General features: G+C 35.0%; 1 protein-coding gene across 12 annotated transcripts in view; it reads right to left on the bottom strand.

Annotated features, from left to right (window-relative positions):
- Window positions 1-362: 362 nt before the first annotated feature.
- The window catches only part of SIPA1L2 (signal induced proliferation associated 1 like 2), a 123879-nt gene continuing 111413 nt past the window's right edge, over window positions 363-12828 (bottom strand). For 5 of the 12 annotated variants that reach the window (XM_085541305.1, XM_015857871.3, XM_015857875.3 and 2 more), the window contains 4 exons: window positions 6888-6941; window positions 5823-5946; window positions 3317-3398; window positions 363-2477 (listed from right to left, as the gene is read on the bottom strand). In XM_085541305.1, coding sequence (XP_085397431.1) covers window positions 2331-2477; window positions 3317-3398; window positions 5823-5946; window positions 6888-6941 — 407 coding nt within the window. In that variant the 3' untranslated portion in view covers window positions 363-2330. The remainder of the gene's footprint in view (window positions 2478-3316; window positions 3399-5822; window positions 5947-6887; window positions 6942-12828) is intronic. The other 7 variants (XM_032443333.2, XM_085541311.1, XM_085541307.1 and 4 more) reach the window with 3 other exon arrangements.

The following is a 12828-nucleotide window of genomic DNA, read 5'->3' as shown; positions in this document are numbered from 1 at the left end:
GAGAGACAGAGATGAACACTGAAATTAATATTGGACTATAAAATCTCACACAAACCTAACAGCATTCCTTCAGACAAAGCTTATTCTCCAGCTCACTTCCATTAACACGGCTTCTCAAAGAGGGCAAACCAGTCCTCACAGAAACATGTTCACAGACAAATTGCACGAGCTGTTCAGCACTGCTATTTTGGCAAGGTCTCCAGCCAGATGGATTTGCTAATGACTCTTGTAAGGTGTTTAAATTGGAATCTAGTGTAACACACGACTGCCATGTTTAATTACTCTTTGTTGATATAGCTTAATGAATTCTTTGGTATGTAAGAGTCAGAGTTTTTGATGAAAAATACAAAGACAAAATAGACTTTTTCATTTGAATATAAAGATATCAAAGCGTTGGTTTACTGCCCATGTAACTCTTCCTAAGACCAGTTAATCAGAACAATCATTAGATCAGGAATATACATTTGTCTTATGAAACATTTCTTAGCCAATATAAGCTAACAATGGATACAGAATTTTATTTGCATCAATTGCATATATATTTTAACAATTCTACAATTTTCTGTAGGTCTGCCTGAATGCACTCAGCCATTGAAATGTAAACAGGATACAAGCATGATCTTGAATGATTTCTTTTTCTTTCAGAAGGATAACTTCAAGGGTTCTTATTAGCTTCATTTCATTTTGTAAACTTCTACTTTTTTGGAGCAGACTTAGTACATATAGTTCAATATCACACACAAAACTGTTACAAAAGAAGAGGAACAAAGTAGTGCAAGCTATCATCAACCTACTTTCACATCTCACATGCTAACACTGCAATCAAATCTTCAATTGCAGACACAAGAGGAGGATGGAAGTAATTTGCTGCTTTGATAAGCATAAAATAATACAGGAAAGCTAGACACCTTTTCAATTTTAGTTTTTTTCTTTAGAACATATTTACGTGAAAAGCAGTTTCTCTCATCGGTCACTAATGAACGCCTATAAACAGTCAAAATAACTTCTACTCCTTGACCTATGAAGCTACCTTCTCAGTTACAGGATAGGATCCACGAAATAAATCAACTCTGATAATAGTGACAATCCCTCATCAGTAATAAGGGATTGTAAGAGCTATGGGAGCTTGGACTGATTCCAGATTGAGAACATAGACTGAGCTGAAAGGAAACCTGAACTATTAGTGATGACAGTAGTTGTAGATGATACAAGATAAAGTAATTTTTTTTCCAGGTTTAGATTTTGAACATTTATTAAAAAAGCAGGATGTATGTTCATTTCAAATTAAACAGTTAAAAATGTTAAAGCATACAAACAAATCAGTTGTGTACTAGCAGCATCCAATTGTTAGAATTTTCTAGAACTCCTCAGTACAGTCTTGGCAAGCTAAAAATATTACAACTTGCAACCAACTGACCTCACCATAGTGCAGATAAAACAAACTTTATAAAATCAACAATTTAAGGTTAAATAAGCTTAAATAAAGGTGTTAAATACAAGACACTTGATCAAAGCTTCTGTACAAAGATAAACAAATTTGGCATTGTACAATTGATTGGCTGGCTCACACCATCTATGATTCCAATGGTTAAGCAGTATAACTGTTTAGCTGAACATCAACTATACAAAAGTAAGAGAATTTGGGAGTGGGCTAACCCCAGTGAGCCATTTACAAGGCATGTGTATCTTTAGAAAATCAGAACACTGTTTATATTCAGGCACCATTTGTTCCTGCAAATAAATAATCTCTAATGTATCTGCATCCAAACTAGTGTTAAACACATCAGTGCTAACATTTTATAAACACAGCTTTTTGACTATTCACTATACCTCCATTCTTATTGCTATGATGATGTGGACTGTGGAAATAAAACTACTGTACATACAAAAAAATAGAGCACCTTTTAAACATTAAAGTATACGTCTGGTTATTCTTTTTATCTTACAATACTGAAGCCCAAGCTAATGTAAATTGCTTTAACATCTCCACCAGTGCACCTGAAATGCAGGAACTAAAATCCCAAATATTCCTCTTCAGGCAAGCCCTAGCCAGCGCATCCTCTAAAAATGTCTAAAATGACACTAGGAATTTTTTTACATTCATCTTCACACAAACAAATATCTGCTATTCTCTGCTTTCTTCATACGAGTTTAAAGATAGGTTACCACAGGTCTCTCTCCTTTTCAAATGAATAAAACTGGATTGAGAATGTAGCAGAAACACCTACAATGGATTGTGAACACAGTGAAATTATTACCCCGTTAATTCAAAACAATACAGCTGCTACATCACAGCTGTTCCAAGTAAGTATTTTCTAGGGGTTCGGCCATTAGGATTTTTTGTCTATTGTATTGAAGAACCATTCTGTAAATTTCCTCAGCTGAGCAGCTGCTGTCTGAGACTCCTCTTGAAGCCTCATGTTATCTTGCCTTAGATGCTGTACCTCTGCTTGAAGAACTGCTTTGTCCTGTTTTTCCTGGTTAAGAAAGATACAAGTTGAAGAAAGTAAGCAGTCAAGATTCAAGCACCTATTGTTACCGTTAATATTTCTGTGCAAACCATTCAGCTATATTCTGTTGAGCACCCTAATCCATTTCGAAAACCGCTAACTGTAAGTTGATTCCAAGAATATGTTTCAAGTGCCTCACTCCTCCTCGCTAAGTTGGTCTGGAGATAAAACGATGCAAGCTAAAAAGAAAGCTAGATGCTACTTCAACTTCAAACTCATAGAAATTCACTGAATTCCACAAAAATTCAAGGAGTAAAAAAATAAGAAGATTCCGAGTATTATAAATGATATGTGAAAGCCCAGGAAGGAAGAAAATTATCTACTTTCTAAATCTTCCACATAATAATTATTTTCTGACCAAAAGCAGACTCATTTCCACCAGTCCTTGGCATTGTTCCCAGCTCAGGAATTACAGCAAATGAGGTAAATCAAGTCACTGTTACACGACTGAGGCACACGAGAGGCAAGAAGGGTGACAAATCTAGAGTGCTACCTGCTTAGCAGTAGCCCTGTCCTTCGTTAAATCTGAAACTTCACAGGACAGGGATAAAGTACATTATTTATCTAAGGTATGACAGTATGTAGGATAATTTATTCTGCAGAAGTCAGTGACCTGCAAACTAGTTAGCCTTGTGGCAACTTGTTTGTGTAGCCACTCCTACATTTATCACTAGGCTCCATCATTCATAGTCATCATTATGTTACCTATTTTAACTTACTTTTTTCAAGCCCTGCTTGAACATAAAAATCCACATAAAAATCTAGCTATTAAAATTAGAGAGCAATAACACCAATAGCAATCTTACCTTTCTCAGGTCAGTTTGTAGTTGCCGGAGGATCACTTCCAGCTGGTTAACTTTTCCAGTCAGAGTAGTTGGAGCATGCTCCCTGTAAAGAAAACCACTACCTTCACTCTGGGTTACATAAAAACATTTTAACCCCTGTTTTCTCCACCTGCTTCTGCAAAATAAGACTTCTAGTGACAGCAGAGGAATCAATTTGTTTTAGGGATAGTTGGGGAAACCAAGATAAAAGCAGAAGATGTGGAAGACCCATTTGTATGCTATTTGAAATATGACACTGCTTCTCATGCGAGACTTTCAGAAATTAAAATGTTTTTAAGAAGGAATATTTCAGGTATCATTTGCATATACCTTCCCACTGCAAGTCAAACTTGCTGGTAAATGTTATGCTGAGCACATTTGTTAACAAGCTGCTTTCAGATAAGGACTGCACTAATCTGAAGCAAGCTGCAGCAGTAATTTTTGCAAATTAAATGAGCTGTTTGAATTCTTTTGTCTGGTCTGCAGTTGTATCATTTCCAGCAAAAGATAAACCCACAGCTTCGTGGAGACAAATATTTTGTTTAAAGGTCAGAACATATGAAATATTGCTACAGGTTAATCAAATGCGTAACTGGGGGAAAATATTGAGAATAGCTTCTGTTTCCTGTATGAAACTGAACACTGGGAGAGTTTCATATATGTTAGAGATGAAATTAGCTGTAACATGAATTATTGTGTAGAAAAAAAAATCTGAAGAGAGTGCAATTTTGTTTTTGCAGAGCTGTATCACTTGCTTCAAGCAAGTGCAAAAATCAGTCATTTTCCAGTGTTTAAAGATGAACATTTTAAAATCGTTCTTCAGTCCTTGCTGATCACTAACTGGTGAAGGATGTGGACTTTGAAGTAATGGAAATCAATGTACTTAATCAGGTAGGTTAATTTGTTTAAAATGTGTTGAAATTTAAATGTGACATTCTAACAAGCAAGAAGACTAAACCCCTTCTTATCTCTCCATTTCCTGTTCCTCCATTCCTGCAACTGAAGAGTAAAACTGATCAAAGACATGCTTCCATTCTAACATGAGCTAACGGACAGAATCTGCTCCCCACAACAGAGAAGACAGATCACCGACGGTGAAGAATTTGGGCAGTTTTGGCATGCAAGTTTCCTGCAGCCCCCAGTTGCAGGTTCAGATTTATTTTTCTCCCCATAGATGAAAAAAGATAGCAATTTTTCCTTGAACGTGCAAAAAATAAGTAGGAACACTTCCTCCTAGATCTGAAATGTTAGCTGCAGATAGGAGTCTTGCATCCTACAGAGCTGAGCTCCTTTTACCAGTTCAGATGAAAAACAAAAATGAATGTAACACAAACTACTATTGCAAACGAGAAGCACAGAGAAAAATTGTGGTTTGAGGTGCGATAGATCAGTTCAGGTTAATTGGTTAAACTCTGTATATACCTGTACTGTTCTAATGAGAGAATTTTGCCTGGCTATGGTACATATTTCCTAGATGAAACCGCTCTGAGGTCAATCCCGAGAAACAACATTTATCAAAAGTAATGTGAAGGTGCCATCTGTCAAGGCAACAGTTCTGCCATGAAATAACGAAACACTCAAGTAGACAAGTAAGCATCACATGTTTTGAAGGAAAACCCTAAGAGACATTTTCAAAGAAAGGGTTTTTTTTGCTTTGTTTTTTTTTTTTTTTTGTTTGTTTGTTATTTTAACAGTAACACACATGGCAAAAATACTGCGAAGACAAAGGCAGTGTTCACACAAGCTGAACTGTGTGCGCTAAACACAGATTGCTTTGGTAGACTGAGACTCAGAGGAGGAGTTCTTGTCCAGTAAATTAATGACCTAAATTAGGACTGTAAGGAACTGCTAGGATTTTAATTCTTTATGGCAACTATCACGCAAGACAGTGCCACTGAGAGGACTTTTGAAGTTAAAGAACTTGTCAGTCCCCTTTGGTTAAAATCTGTCAGTTGAACAGCAGTAAGGAAACATACTTAACTTTCATAAACTGGACTGAGAGAATTCCATCCAATATCTTATTTTCTTCCTCAGGTCTTATAATGTGTTAGTTTTCAAACAGTTTCAACAAAATGCTAAACTGCTGATAGCCAAAAGGTAGGTAACATCAGAATAATTACAGCATTTGTTCCAGAACACTGACCTTGAAGCAAATATCCAAGTATATCTCCTACCCTTATTTATTTATTTATTTATTTGCTTATTTAATAATAAAGTAGTAGATTCAATTTTGAAAATTGCATATTTTCAGAGCAGTGGTGCTCTGCTTCCTATACTCCTCTGGTTTCTTTTTCCCTCATTGAATCATGGGATCATAGAATGCTCTAGGTAGGAAAGGATCTTAACTATCTGCTAGATCCAAACCAACTGCCATGGGCAGAGCTGACACCCACTACGAGGATATGTAACAAACAACATTTGGAGAAAAAAAAGCTACTTTTTTTTGCTTTGTTTAGTTTTAAAGAAATGTGCTGTAGTTTTGACATACCCAGCAGCCTCAAGAAAATCTTTCCCATCTGTGGGACTCTCGTCCAAAGGTAATTCTTGTGTTCCTTCCAAACCCTGAGCGTGCTGCATATCATCCAAGGTACAAAAAGATGCTACTCTCTGATCTGTAAAAAAAGTAATGTAAAGTTATGTTTAAGCTGGATATGCATACATATATATATAAAATTAAAGGCTATACTACAGCCATTGTTCTTGCTCAGTTCATCAAAAGGATGTAGGTTTCTACATCACAGCTTTGAAGATAGTCAGCAGATGTAAAGTGCATTCTAATTAGTTGGCTTCCCCACATCTGCATCCAAAGGCAACCTCAAAGCAAATTTTTTGCACCTCAGATCTGTTTGGACCAGTTAAGGTTGATATGATCAGTGAATTGGTCTCGATGAAATCCACAGAAAACCACTTGAGAACTCAGGGCCACAACACTCAGTATGAATTCAATGAAAAAGTTTGTATTTTCCATGGACTTAGAGCCCTTGGATTCCTCAGAAATCTCTACTGCCCATTTTGTACTTTTTTGCACTGTTTAATATTGTCTCAAGAATTTTCTGGTAATCTGCAGACTGGAAAAAAACAACAAATTCATACTAGTTTTTAGCAGTTGAGGGTTGGTTTTTTTTTTGTTATATATATTACGAAGGCACACAATCACCTACATTGGATAGCACTGGAGTGTAATCTAACAAGCACAGGTTTTACCTATGGATATACAGTGTGGTTGCCAAAATAACTCAGTTATCACTTAATATAACTATGCCATGCAGATCATAATTGCACAGAATGGGAGTAAATTATGCATTCATTAGAATTTAATTTGCTTTCTACAAAAATACAATCCATATTCTGTGGAGATTCATTTATTTCCGTCAAACAAAATCCAAGTCCTTAGGTTTGCTTAAATTCTGGTGACAACATGCCTGCCTTGCCTTTTCTCCCCTTGCTCTACCACCCCACAGACCCAAAGCTTGCATTATCATGCAAACGTGCAAACATAGGAAATATTAAAGAAAGTTTACAAAATATAAAGTCATCAATCCCAGATCATCACCTAGAAACGGCGTATGATGACAGAACGGCCCAAGTTCTTCATCTGAGTCAAAACCTGGAATAAGATTTAGAATGTTCCTATAAACAAGACAATCCATCTCCACTAAAGTAGCTGTGGCCCTTAAGTAAAGTTCAGATAATGGGATACTCCCAGTGCAACTCAAGCTGGCTCTCACTGCCAGCATTACCAAACCATTTTTGTACACCAACATTAGAGTAAAGCATGCGATGTCAGGCCCAGTGTCTCTAATAGTAATACCCAGTGTTTTGATACACAGCATGGCAATTTGGCACAACACACAAAAAAGACAATCCTCCAAGCACCCAAACAGCAAAAACAGGTCATAACACTTTAAATAGGATGAAAAACTTGTTTTAAAACTCATCTCAAATAAAAATAGGAAATCATTCAAAAGCCTTTTTTTTTTTTTTTTTCCTTTTCAGAATAGCAAATATTAACAATTCATTCTTATATGAAGAACAGAAATTGCATGCCATATTTTTATCCAGTTTTTAAGACCACAGCTCATTTAATCTGATTTTAACTTCATTTCTAACTTGTGATGGACCTCAGCAAATTTGAACATGATGTTTTTATATGAGTTGAAAATAATGTAAGAATATAATTTTAAACACTAAATCAATTTGAAACATACTAAGTTAGATAGATTTAATAGGTAGAGATAAACCAAAAGTAGTTTCCCAATTCAAAAGCAGTATGTAGTCCGGAAACAAAGCTGTATAAACAACCATACTGACAATGGATTGGGTCAGAAGTTTGAAGTACATATCTAATTATCAATTTCACTTTTATACTGTTTACATTTTCATTATCTCTTGACAGAAGAAAACAAAGTCAGCAACAGATGTTATTCTATGCTATTGCTATTTTTTCTATGGTCACTAATATGTGATGCGTGACATCGCATCTCAGAGGCCATACTGTCTGTAAGATAAAAGCCTGTGTTTTTATTCCACTGCCAAGTAAGTTTAATTAAAGAGAATGACCACTCATTCATCATACTTCGTCAGTTGAGAACATGTTTTGTCAGTTCGTCCTCTCTAACAGTGTTTTAAAGTATCTTTCTCTTGATGGGTAAAAGCAGATGTAAAAGCAGATGCATGCAGCTGTTAATGAAATCACATGATGGAAGTTTTAAGCCCAGTATTTTAAAATATCTTTATAACATTTCAACACATAACAAAAATACAAACAAAACAAAACAAAAAAAACCAAACAGGTGCTTACAATTTAGTATCGTTTGTGGATTGACTTTTTCTTCTTTGTATATTTCATAATGAATTTCAAATGCATGTCATAAAAAATAATAACACTTAGAGTAGGAAATAAATTATTAACCCTTTTATATTTACACAGCATAACTTAAAAAATATTTCTGAAACATTCCTATGTTCATAAAATATGAAAACATCTTCCTCAGATGAGGAACAAAGTCTCTACACGGCCATTAATAACCAGAAGTCTCCAGTTATACAGCATCCTACAAAAACACCTGTGTTGCTCTTCAAAATAGACTATTTTCAAAATCTTGGTTAGTGTCAAAATCATTCTCTGAACGAGTTACCGACACAATAAACTGTTATGTCAATAAGATCTGTGAGTACTAACTGCTATGTCAACAAGATCCGTGAGCACTAACATATTTTGCCTTTGAATAATTTTCAAGTACTTTTAAGGATGGAATTTTATTTTCCATAACTCCGCCATCAAGCCTCATTGATCTCTCTGAAAGCATTCATGCTTCACAATAGTTTCACCAAGTTACTATTTAAACCAGGATGCCTTTTGAATCTGAACTGTGGTTAAAACTGAACTTGTGTTTCAAAGACAAAAATTTTCCTACAGGTTTTGTTTTTATTCATTCCCAACAGAACTGGCTTGACTGTATTCACAGAAAGGAAATCAATGCGACCTTCCTTGATGCTTTTTTCAACAGAACAATCGAGCATACTTCTGACTATTATACTGTAGATACTGCTTCCTCAAAATTATGAGGACACCTCTAAATGCTAAAATGTCAGAACTTCAGTTTTCAGCTGGGACATTCTTGCCAAACCACCCAAGGACCCAGGTGCATAAACAAACTGAGAAGATAATGCAATGACAGGCTGAGAGAGTTGGGGCTGTTCAGTCTGAAGAAGAGAAAGCTCCAAGGAGACTTCACAGTAGTCTTCCAGAACCTATCCAGGGCCCACAGGAAACATGGGTAAGACTGTTTATCAGGTAGTATGGTAATAGCGTAAGGGGAAATGGCTTTAAACTAAAAGAGGAAAGATTTAGGCCAGACATTAGGAAGAAACTTTTCACTGTGAGGGTGATGAGGCACTGGCATAGGTGCAGAAAGAAGATGTGGGTGCCCCATCTCTGGAGACACTCAAGGCCAGGTTGGATGGGGCTCTGGGCAGCCTGAGCTGGTATAAAGTTGGATCTATATCATCTTCAAGAAACTTTCCAGTTCAAACCACTCTATGATTCTACAGTGTATCAACATTTGTACAAAAGTTTAACAATCTCAAAACAACTTTTGCTTATTGGAGAGCAGAAAAGGCTAAAATAAGCAGGGAGTATGAAACAGCCTTTTCATTACAAGGCAAAAGCTGCCTTCAAACATACACTGAGATTTGCATGGAAACAAAACAGCCACACATGCATGCATTAGAAATGACCAAATCACAGCTGAATATTTTTATCAATCTAACAGTTTAACTTACTAATTTGATTTGAATAATTTTCTCTTGTTGAATGCTTCACTTCTTTCTCATTATGTTGTGTGTAGCATTATTTGTACTGAGCCAAAAAGATTTTAAATGGAAATATTAAAATTATATTAATTATAGTAGCACAGATGTTTCTGCAAAGATAAGTTGGCATTAAGAAACACTACATTCTGATTGGCATGGCTAGTAGATGATCACAAAAATAACCTGGAAAATAATCAGAAGCTTAAACCACCTATTTAAATGAACTAAATTAAAGACACCACAGGAATGTGACTTTTAGGTTGTTAGTTCCCAAAATATTATTTATAAAACACTAACCTTTCTAAAGCAGAACACAATAAGTTTAAACAAACAAAAATAGAACAAAGATCTATTCATAGAAATAATGTTTATGTTTGGGCCAACCCTTTTCTATAATGGCAGTAGGAGATCTAGACACCTTGAATGACTTTACCTTTTATTCCACAAGTTCTCTAAAAAATACCAAATGAAATATCAACCACATAACATGTATTGAAAAACTGCCCTTTTTCCCTTACTTTGTAATCTATCAAAAGGATAATACAGAAAGAGAATTTGAAAAACAAAACAAAACCAAACCCACATTCTCTCATTTTTCTTTTCTTTTTAGATGTCTTTGTTCTCCTTCTTGTTCATCTTTCAACTTTATACTCTAAATCTCCTCAAAAAGTTGTTTTACTTCTCTGCTTCTTTTCCTCTCTTTTGTTTCACTGTCACATGAAGTCCTATCTATTTTTCTTACGGTTTGTTCCAGGTGCAGATACAAAAGTACAGATACAAAGATGCAGCCACAATGAACTTCCAACATGCCAGCTGTCTTCCTGTCTCACTATAGCTTCTAACAAAATAACAAATGGGAACTGGAAGTAGTGAATCTATACATGAAAGGAATTGAGTTATACCCCTTGCAACTGACTGCATGAATGCTAAAAATAATCTCCGGAGAAATATCTGAGTCAAATCTATGACCTGCAGGGGAAGGTAGTGCAAATACTTAAGCAATGTTGCACTGAACTCCAATTTCTAGATATTAATCCTCAACACAAACAGCTCCAATAAAGCTTCTTACAGATGTAGATTCTGGAGTTTGTGGAGGTAAACCCTGCACAGCTCTTCACTGCACTATGTAAATCTGTCCATGTAAAACTGGATTTTCCAGCAAAATGTGAAATATTCAGCTTCTCACAAAAGTTCTTGCCAAGCAAAAGCATCAGAAATGAAATTCTCACAAACTATATATAAAAAAGGCCTATCATGATAATTTTAAGTTAACAAGTTATGACTTCCTCCTACTCTTCTTTCAACCATTTAATCCAATTTTTGTTAGACTATAGTTCAGAAACTGCTGTTCTGCATGAGATCAAGGCATCAGCAGGGTAAAAGCTAACATCAAACTCCTCAACTGTTCAGTTAGGTGGAAAAAACTTTGAGACAACGATAGGAACAATGTTGCTACTGGACATAATTATTTATCCAAATAATCCGAACAGTATAAGTACCTCAAAAGGCTACACAATATGTATATCATTAATCAGAATACAACGGAGTTTACATACAGACAGATAAAGGATAGTGGGGTCCACAGGTTGTATGCATTTTGAACAGAGAAGAATGTAAGTTCTTAGAATACAGTCTAGAAAAATCACAGGGGAAATACCACAACCTTGCTATCAGTTTGGTAATTCTAATCAAAGAATACTAAGAAAAGACGCTGTACAAAGAAAAAACCAAACTTGAATGAAGACTTTTGTCTAGAAATGAACATAACTTTTAAATATCAGCTTGATAAAGCCAAACTAGAAATCAACTCTAACTTCAATTTCCCATCTTTGATCCTTTTCCATTGATCTTTTTTTGATCTGCCCTATTTAAAATGTGACCTTATTTCCATCCTATTTAATGAAAAGATGAAAAGAGTTTTTTATTCATGAGTTTATGATTTTTAGAATTACCCACTCTCTCTTTTTCACATTGATGGAATGCAGAACAGTAGTTCCAGGTTATTTTTAAATGCTAAGATGAAGCAACTCCTCAATTATCAACATTAAAACACATGGAGAACAAACATCTGTTAATTCATATCCAAATCCTTCCTTCCCAATGATTTTTTTTAATGATATTCCTATCAGTTATTCTTTTTAAAAATGTTTTTCCAATTGCAGGACATAGAATAGAGGAAGATGAACAAGAGCTCAAAAATTCTCCTCGTCAAAATATTTAAGTTGCAGTATTACAAGTGAAGTAAAAATATACTACAAATCATCTTGCACAGATGTGTGAATGTATCTACTGCAGAGTTCTAAATGTGAAGAATTACCTTCCTTCACACATGCACACATGTATATATATTATTTTCTGCCTTAAGTTTTTCTAAAAAATCAGATTTAATAAGTTTCCATCTTGCAATTCTTCACCTTAATCTACTCAGGTACTAAGATATTTGCAATTAAAATCCAGCAATATTTGCCCCCTGTAGAACAGGCACAGTATACAGTTGTGTTTGTTCTACATTTATCTCTTAAATGGAAATATTAAACAGTAAAGGTAATGAAAATTGATTCTGGTTTTCAAAGAAATCAACCAGTATAGGAGCATAACCTTTTAGATAGCTGAACTCAAATTCTGTATTTGTATTAGCATTTCAAAATATTCTTCAAGCACCAAGTTATCAAATACATAATTTACTGCTGTTTCAGTTATTTACTAATAACAAATTGTAGGATGTTTCCTGTGCAAACATCCAAATGTATGGGGCCAGTTGTCATATTCCCATCGTTACAATACTTTCAGAGAGCTACAACAGATGTGTAAGAAGTTGTGAAGAGTAATGAGTGTAGATAAACAATAGAGTTCTTTTGGATGCTAATCATCATTGTTTATCTCCACTTTTTTTTTTTTTTACTACAGTTCGTTTTGTTTTCTGAAATTTTAATTATTCCAATTAAATTAGTAAAGTAAGTGCTTCTGAAGAGCTTTCAAAATTTAATCACTTCATACTCAGGGAAGGAATCTGTACCTGAGATCTTATTACCATGGTTGCTTTTAGTTGAAAAAAAAAAACAAACAACAAAAACCAAAAGCCAACTAAACACAACAACAGCTCATTACTAACTTAACCCATTCAACTCAAATACGGGACCTATACATCATCCTTACTCTAATATTTCTGACTCATACAT

Source organism: Coturnix japonica, chromosome 3 (assembly GCF_054131305.1).
Source record: "Coturnix japonica strain WE chromosome 3, WE-NBRP24, whole genome shotgun sequence".
NCBI lineage: Eukaryota > Metazoa > Chordata > Aves > Galliformes > Phasianidae > Coturnix > Coturnix japonica.
Note: the sequence above shows the minus strand (reverse complement) of the source record. Positions and strands in the feature narration are given on the sequence as shown.